An 8,802-nucleotide genomic window follows, 5' to 3' on the forward strand; every position below is an offset into this window, starting at 1 on the left:
CGTGTGCCCGCAGCTCCTGTCCCTCTGCCCCTGAGCGGCTCGAGGACACGCAGAAATGGCAACTTCTGCCCTGTGATGCCTGGCTCTGAGAGCCGTCATTTTTCCTTTCAGTGCTTTATCTAGAAAACTTCTGACATCCCCAGAATCAGATAAAGAGGCACTCGGACACCTTCTGGGAGCAAATGGCTGAGAAGCATCTGCAAAACCTGGTTGGTGCTGCCTCTTAGAGCCGACCCAGTAAAACCTCTCTTCACTCCCTAAATCTGCTTCCCAAAGAGCAATTCCTATTCCACCACTTCTATGGCAAGAGCAGGATCTGGTCAAGGCCCCCAGGCACCGAACCCTCAGGATGCAGCCTCAGGGAGAGCAGCTGAGTTCCATCTCTTTTGCCCCCCAATCTCATTGCACAGACCAGTTGCCTTTTTCTGATTCTACCCAGCCCATAAACATCCCAACGCACCCACACCCCTCACACCCCCACAGCAGGAGGCCACCACACTCCCTCACACCACAGGGTGGGTGCGTTTGGGTTGCAGCATCCCACGGGGTGGCAGTCTCCCAGCCCAGTTCTGTCGGCTTCGCGTAAAATCCCAGATACCAAAAAGCTCTCAGATGCCAAACTCTGACGCAAGTGCAGCCCAACCATCATTTTTGTGGTTGGCCGTGGGCTGCTGTGCAGCAGGGACGTGGGCTGGTGTCTCCCACGCAGAGCTGACTCCAGCCTGGTGTACCTCCACACATCCCCTCGCCCGGCGGTGCCAGGAGCTGCAGGGATGTCACAGCCCTTATCCTCGCTTTCTGACAGACAGACAAGTCCCTTGGCTGCCTGGTGATTTAGGAAGTGAAAAAATCAGAGCTTTTTTGGATGAGGAATGAGAGAAGAGATCTCTACACCAGCTTTCCGCTTGAGCTTTACTAGATGTGGTGCAATACGGGGAGAAGGAATTTGTCCTGAGCCAGTGTCCTGGCAAAGGCGGGATGGGAACCTCCCAGGGACCACAGCACAGGGAAGTCCCTGCACCCTCTCCAGCACAGCTCATGCTGATCCAGACCTCTGGCCAGGCTTTCTTCCCAGTTCCCCAGCTCAGGCAGCTCCTGGGAACCCACCCTGGAGCCAGCCACCTCCCTACAGCAGAGGGGTGAGTTATTTCACCTCCTGCCTTCTCTTGGGCAGCCATCATGTGGAGAACATGTTCTGAGACCTGTCCAGAGGAAGGGGGCCAGCGAGCCCCATCCTGCTCCGTGCCTCCCCTCTGCAGCCTATTAATAGAAGAATTGTTCAGGATCATCTTCCCGGCCCAGCAGCTGCTGACATTTGGAGCCAGTCTGATTTGAGGCACCTAGGAACTATGCGGCTGGGCTTGGCATGGCAGTGACTGACCTTTATCCCAGCGCTGCTCCACGGGGGACAGGTATCTCCCAAGCACCCCAAAAATGCCTTCCTTCCCAGCCAGCCCCAAGCGAGCCGCCTTCCCTGTGCAAGGCCGTGAGGTGCCTTTCGTGACGGTGCGAGTTGCACTGCAGCACTCTTCAGCTCCGGCTCGTGATCCCTGACCTCCCTCCACTGCTGCTATGCTCATACGTCACCTCCCACGTCATAGAGCCCTGACCTGTAATCCAGGGGTGAAGTCCTAAAGCCTCCCTTAAGCATCACATTTCCCATGGGTTTCGCAGGAGATTGCAGGGGTTTTCTAGTCTGAGCACCTTGCTCAAGATCGCTCAGAAGCCAGCAGGAGAGCAAGGACCTTCCTCTGGTCAAAACCTTCCAGCCTAGCAGTACTTTAGAAGATTAAAGCTGGGGTAGTTTTTCTCCAAAAAAACAGTGTTAGAATAACAACTGGCAGCCTGCCTGCCAAGAAGCCCCTGCCCCTCTTCGAGTTCTTTCTTCCCTGCTGTCACAGGAAATAATGGCAAGGGACTGCACAGAGCAGCCTGCCGTTGTGTCCCCACCATTCCCATCACCGAGGGACAGAGGGAGGGCCTTGTAAAAATCAGCTGGAAAAGGAGCAGCCCCAGATGGATGCTCTGGGAAATCATGGTTTTGGCACAGGAAACTTGGTATCTCCTCAAGAAAAGTCTCCTTAAGAAGTGAGATCCCAGCGGTGGAACCAGAGGTGTGGCCACCACAGCAGCCCAGCGCGCGGGAGCCAGGCTGTATGGTGGGAGCTGTTCCAAGCCTGGGACCAGATTGTGTTATTTCCTTCAGAAAACAATACCCTAAAAACACACGTGATGTCCCTGCTGAGAGTGACAAACGCTGCAGATGACTCTAACGTCACCATGGGCCTGACGATGCGAAACCTTCAATTCACATCCCAGAAGATGCTCATGTTTAGCTGCTGGGGTGCCTGGTCACGGTCCAGCAACCAGCATGCCCATGAACAGGGTGCCCAATCATCCCATCACGGTGCCATCAGAGCTGTGTGACGAACACATCTATGCTGGCAACACGGGTCATTATGCACAAGGGGTGGATGAAGTGTGCCCTCCCAGAGCAGGAAGCTCAGCTTCAGCCTGCATCAGGATAGTCAGGGTGGGGGGAAAAGTCTAACACACCACACTTACATTGGGAGAGGGCTCCAGCATGTTGTCTCCATGCCAGCCCGAGATGGGCACGAAGGGGACTGTGGCTGGGTTGTAACCGATCTTCTTGATGTAGGCGCTGACCTCCTTGACAATCTCATCGTAGCGTTTCTCGCTGTACGGGGGCTCTGTGGAATCCATCTTGTTGATGCCCACGATGAGCTGTTTCACCCCCAGGGTGTAAGCCAGCAGGGCGTGCTCACGAGTCTGCCCATTCTTGGAGATACCAGCTTCAAATTCACCCACGCCGGCAGCAACGATCAGGACGGCGCAGTCAGCCTGGGAGGAGAGAACTAATGAATCGCTCCTGCCACCAGAGACCAGCTCCTGGTGACACCCCTGAGAGCTTTGAGTATGCCCCAGGTGAACGCTGCTTGTGCCTTGGACGGATGCCCTGCCAGCTGCTCCCCAAAACCCTGCTGATCCGCCTCAAAACTGGCCTAAGTGGGTTATTTCAGACTTGCCAACTGCGCCTGGTTTTGCAACAGGAGTTGGAAACCAGGGTGGGTCCCTCCAGGTTGCAAGACTCTAACTAGGACCTCATCTTCAGCATCCAGGGACACACAGTCAAAACCCTACTGAGGTCTTGCAAATAATCTCTCTGGGGGATGGATGAGGCTGCAGCCATGCAAACTGTGTTCCTTGGCTTTCTTCTCTACCCAGAGCCCACAGCAGAAGCTGCCTGGTTTTGATGGAAAGCCATGCCCAGCCCAACTGGCATCGCAGTGGGAATCTCAGGGGGCATGCAGCGAGGCTCATCCAGCACCCATCAACCACAGGAAGATGCAGAAATATCTTGCAGTGTGATGAGATGGTCCACCTGCAAGGGTAGACCATTGAGTTTGGCAATAAGATGTGGTTTATGGGACAAAGACACCTGGTTCAAGAAAAAGGAAGGAGGAAAGATTCGGAGTCTCTTTTGGGCAATAAAACCTACGGGACTGTTGGAATTTTCTTGTATACCTCAGCTGGCTGAGGTGACAATAATGTGGAGATATCCTCACACAAAGGCCTGAGGTCACAGCATCCCACCTCTTAGAGAGAGGCCACGTTCATCCCCACCTCCTCCAAGTAGGGGAAATGGGGTGGAGAAACCTCCTCTTTGTGCCCAAGGCTTCCCTTTCTCCCAGACACCTGGGGAGGTACAGAACCATAGCGTGCTGCGTCCCTTGGTGCTACCCAGGCTCCTGCGTGGGTGCTGCTCAATGCTCCTTGAGATCTGCTGTCTCAACTACCCACCTTCAAACAATAGGACCTACATGACCCTGGGCTTGTCAGCAAGCCTCTGCTTCCCACCTCCAGCAGCCCCCATCCCCTGGCCACCGTTTCTCACCTGGGAGGTCCCGGTGATCATGTTCTTGATGAAGTCCCTATGGCCAGGTGCATCAATGATGGTGATGTAGTACTTGGTGGTCTCGAACTTCCACAGTGAGATGTCAATGGTGATGCCACGCTCACGCTCGGCCTTCAGCTTGTCCAGAACCCAGGCGTATTTGAAGGAACCCTTCCCCATCTGGCCAACACAAAGGCAAGAGCCGGTGAGAAACCCAAGCCCTGGCACTGTGTTGACAACCCACCCTCCAGGGCACATCGCAAGCTCATGGAGGCAGAGGGTCGTGTTGCAAACATTGAAGGCAAAATTCTTTGCATTCAGTGGCAGCCGTGATCTATTCACTACTAAATGCAGGTGAAAGGAGATACCCTCCTCAACACGTTCTTCAACAGGGTGGAGGAGAGGCTGGAAGAAGAGCTGTGAAGTGAATTTGTGAGTAGGGTTGGATGGGCAGGAGCTGGAGCCAGTGACCCATGAGGTCTCCTCCATGAAGCACCATGGTCCTGCATGGATGCTGTGAAATCATGCTGCTACAGCAACAGTGGTGAGCTTCTTGCTGCGTTCTAAACTGGTAACCAGACCTGTGAGACAGCTGGTTAGTGGGAAAAGCCATTGCTGCTTGAGTGAGCCCCTCACTGACGGGGGTGTAGAAGGGGAACAGGTTAAAAAAAATGAAATGCAAGACGGTTGCTATGGGCAGAATAGAAACATGATTGATTTTTGCCACAGAGTGTGCGAATTCACACGAGAAGCCACTGCGAGCTGCAGCCAGACCGACTGTTGTTGCCAAATGGCCAAGATCTCAGCCAACATTGTAATGCTCAAAATCACGCTGGGTGAGATCAGCTCCAGCAAGTCTCTCCGCCCTGTGATAAAGCACATTCCTCGGTAAAACCACAATGTCACTTCTGAACTGCCTCCCGCTTTGGGTCGGTGTCCTTTGGTGTCATGCCATCAGGGAGAGCCAGACGTGTCCCCAGCACCGAGGTGGTGCTCCCAGTCTGAGCTGGGATCCTGCCAACGTGGAGATGGGGCAGGACAAGACCACCCCTTGCTGACCACGCCATGTGTCAGGGCAGGTTGGGGAGCCTGGCCAAAACAAAGGGTTAACGGGCATCGATCATCAGCTCTTAGCCTCAGCAAAGGGGTTTTTTAAGATGGAAAATGGAATTTAGGTCATCTGGGATGGTTTAATGGGCTCCTCCCGCTGGGCAAGGACGGTGCTGCGATACCCCGCTCCCATCCACCCACCCCGGCATTTCTGCAACCGTGTTTTTTTCTGGACTATCGAGGCGTGAAATTCATTCTGGCTGATTATAAATCACCGGTCCAGAGGGAAGCGCTTCCCGACGGCTGGCAGTGAACGCTTCAGTGACGATCTTCGCCACGGAGGTGAACGCAGCATCACATCCGACCCTGTCCTGCCCAGCCCTGCCAGGGGGCTGCTCTGTCCCTGGCTCCTGCGCTCCTGCTCCTGCCCTGCGCCCGGGGCCAGCACAAGGAATTAATGGTGCCAGCCCCTTTACGTAACAGCCGAGCGCTGCGATGACTTTGCAGCTCTCTCTGGAGGATTACGGGCAAAATCCTAAAGCCAGGGGCAAGGCTCCCCCTCCTCAGAGGGGATGCTGGGGTGAGAGGGTGATGACCCATCCCCGCGGGGAAGCTGGGAGCTCTGGCATCTGCAGCAAGGGCAGTCAGGGGGTGGAAAAATCCAGAACCAAATCCCTGCTCCTAAGCATCCTCCTGGCATCAGGCTTAGCGAGGGGGCAGAGCAAGAGCTCGGGGGTTAACCCTTTCCTGCATGCACGTTGAACCCCTCTCCTGACAGGGAAAAAGGGAGGGGGGTCATTAGAGCGGGCTCGTTTACTGCGGAAATGGCGGAGAGACACGGAGCAGCGGCACAGTCTGTGCGGTGCGTTACTAACGGGTAGTTTGCAGTCAAGAGCTCAATCAGCACATCCTCCAGCCTCTCACCCAAAGGCAGCCTATTCCTTCATTCCTGGATGGGGAAACTGAGGCACAGAGCAGACCCCTGGCTCTCCCATGGGAGCCGAGGGGGCATCAGCACCTTATCGCTGGCAGCCGCGTCCACGCACACAAACAGCCGGGCATCTCGTGTGAACTCCCCCGAGCTCGGCACCATACGGCACTCGAAGACAAATGAGATCCTTTATTGAGCGGTTTCCCTCCTTTCACGGGGTATATTCAGTTACCCAGAGCTGTTGTTGAAAAAACCCAGGGTATTATCTAGCTTTGCACAATACCTCCCCTGTTCAGTGCCAGGAACGGCCTGATTTTTCCTTGACCGAACCCCAGCAGAGAGACAGCTTTCTGTCTGCCCACCACAAATACTGATTATTGTAATTTTTTTGCTTCCAATAGAACGATGCTTCTTTCGGGGATGCTGTTACCTCTGCCCCCAAATCCAAAAGAAAAAAATAATCCTTGCTTTTTTTCTCTTACACACCCCAGCAGAGGCCGGGTTTTTTGCTGGCTCTTTGGGCGCACGCAGGCTTCCATTTCCTGCGAATGCCACCTAATGGAAGCAAACCCTTCCCCAGCCCTGCCTCAGAAAATGGAGTCTCTAAGCTCTGTCAATAGGCTATTAATAGCAGCTTCCAGTCCCCGCGTGTGCTGGCAAGTCACGGTGAAAGTGGCTGTTCAATTAAAATAGCCGCAATCACGCCCACGATAACCCAATATCCGACCTGCAGGTAAAGGGGGGGGAAATATACAGGGGGGTATCAGCCGTTATTTTAAGAGCGGGGGGATGAGATCGTTGTGTACAAAGCTGAAGAAGGAAAAAAAGGGCTGCTGGCGAGGCAGGAAAATGGGTGGTTTAGCTGAGATGCTACTGGCCAATTCAAAGGGTTGAGACAGACAGACAGATGGACAGCCAACCGCCTAATCACGAGTGGCATCTCTGCGAACCTTTTCTTTTTTACCCTGGAAATGCGGGATCTTGTCCAGAAAAAAAAACCAATACTAATAACGGAGTCATATCTGCATTAAAGATCCCTGGAACGATGACGACAAACTGTCTTCTGAGAGGCCAGATCGGCCCCGTCAGTAATGCAGCCCGGCTCACCCACCACTCTAGAATTTACCACCATTAATTCCTGAGCGCTTCCAATCCACATTTTTCTTCCCAAGACTATTTCTTCCTCTTTAATCTCCATGTTTACCTCATTCTAGGTACTCGGTGGCGCTTTATTTCAGCCTGCTAAACGCACGCACTATGAAATGGCCATAAATGCCACGAATATGAGTTAAACAAAAGAATTTAAATTAAATGCTCATTCTTCGTGCCATATTTTTCCCTATTAAAGGCTGCTCATCAAGCTCGCCATCAGACCAGCCGCCCAAGGAAAATGGGAATGGGGTTTTTAACGAGCTGGATCAAACGAGTGGTCCAGCTGCTGCTGCACCTTGTCCCCAGCAGGCACTGGAAGGGGATGCTTCAGGGCGAAATTCAGAGGCAGTGAGGGATTAGCAGGTTTTCCTCCTCATGCTTAATATTTAGAGGGAATTTCGTGCCCTGAAGCATCCTGTTTTGTAGCTCTTCCAGAATCCCGGTGATTGCCACCAGTTCCTGGCCATGCCCCTGCCCTCATTAACAGCCCGTGGCAGGGAGTCCCCTGGCTCCAGAGAAGAGGGTGGTGAGCACCCAAATGGCCTATTTTCCCAAAGCCAGAGAAGTCGGGAAGACCCAGGGGTGCAGAGGGAAAAAAATAGATGGGAGTAACAGGAGAAAGAGAAGGTACGAGAAGGGCAGCACCGGGGAAAGGGGAATATCGCCCATGGGAGGACACTTGTGGGGCTTCAACGTGGAACATCCCCAGGGGCGGGAATGTGGGATGAGGGGGCATGCTGAGGGACGGGCTCCTCACCTCAGCAGCCTCCTTCTCAAATTTCTCAATGGTCCTTTTGTCAATGCCCCCGCATTTGTAGATGAGGTGCCCGGTGGTGGTGGATTTCCCGGAGTCCACATGCCCAATGACGACGATGTTGATATGCGTCTTCTCCTTCCCCATGCTGGCGGGCTATGCAGGGCTGGCTGGGGCGGACGGCGGTGGGGAGGGCTGTGGGAACGCAGCTGCCTTTTGGGGGAGGCTGCAGGGGAAGAGGTAGGCACGTCAAAAGAACCCCCCATGACAGCACCCTCCCAGCCCATCCAGGATGGCTCTCCTCCCCTCTCCCCACCTTCCCGCTGGACCACGTGCCCCATCCCGGCCGGAGGTGCCTGGCCTCGTCTGGCAGCTCTGCCGGTGTTGGGACAGAGCCAGCCTACCCCCGGAGGAGGCCAGCCGGGCTATTTCTGGACGCCATGTACAGCCTCCAAGTCTCAGCAAGAAGCCATGTTTTTCGGCGTCTTGCCTTCCACCGCCCTCCTGGAGACCCCCCAGTTCCCAGGGCTACGTCATCGGTGCCTCGAAGGTGCCCTTCCTCCCCGGAGAAACCTTCCTCTGCCTCGAGGGCTGCTACTGCTGCCTTCTCGGTCTTTCCAAACCCGAGGGCATCTCCTCAAAAAACCAACCCCGAGGGCATCTCCTCCATTTTGTGGTTGCCCTGGGAGGAGCTGTGGGTGCCCATCCCTGCTGGCTGCCCTCACCACCACTGTTCGGGTGACAACATGGTGTCGGCAAAATGGGATGGATGAAAATAACCCCCCAGCAGGGCTACAAATAGCGGGGCTGCCGCAAGCGAGGGAAGAGGCTAAAAACGCAACTCAGTTTACCCGGGGAGCTGCTCTGGCATCTCCCAGCGTTACCATGGCTCTGCAGCTGCCACACAAACCCGGCGCAATTAAGAGCTTTAATCTGACGTCTAATAAAATCCCATTTTACGAATCTGCCTATAAAAGTAAAGGAGGTCAGGAGGAGTTT

The 8,802-nt window shown here is 54.5% G+C and overlaps 1 protein-coding gene across 1 annotated transcript in view; it reads right to left on the reverse strand.

Annotated features, from left to right (window-relative positions):
* EEF1A2 (eukaryotic translation elongation factor 1 alpha 2) overlaps nucleotides 1-8,058 on the reverse strand; it is a 12,892-nt gene extending 4,834 nt beyond the window's left edge. The window contains exons 1-3 of the mRNA XM_010132576.1: nucleotides 7,807-8,058; nucleotides 3,917-4,096; nucleotides 2,566-2,862 (exon numbers count right to left, since the gene is read on the reverse strand). Coding sequence (XP_010130878.1) covers nucleotides 2,566-2,862; nucleotides 3,917-4,096; nucleotides 7,807-7,950 — 621 coding nt within the window. The 5' untranslated portion in view covers nucleotides 7,951-8,058. The remainder of the gene's footprint in view (nucleotides 1-2,565; nucleotides 2,863-3,916; nucleotides 4,097-7,806) is intronic.
* Between the last annotated feature and the right edge of the window lie 744 nt (nucleotides 8,059-8,802).

This window comes from Buceros rhinoceros, unplaced genomic scaffold, assembly GCF_000710305.1.
Source record: "Buceros rhinoceros silvestris isolate BGI_N320 unplaced genomic scaffold, ASM71030v1 scaffold27123, whole genome shotgun sequence".
Classification (NCBI taxonomy): Eukaryota; Metazoa; Chordata; class Aves; order Bucerotiformes; family Bucerotidae; genus Buceros; species Buceros rhinoceros.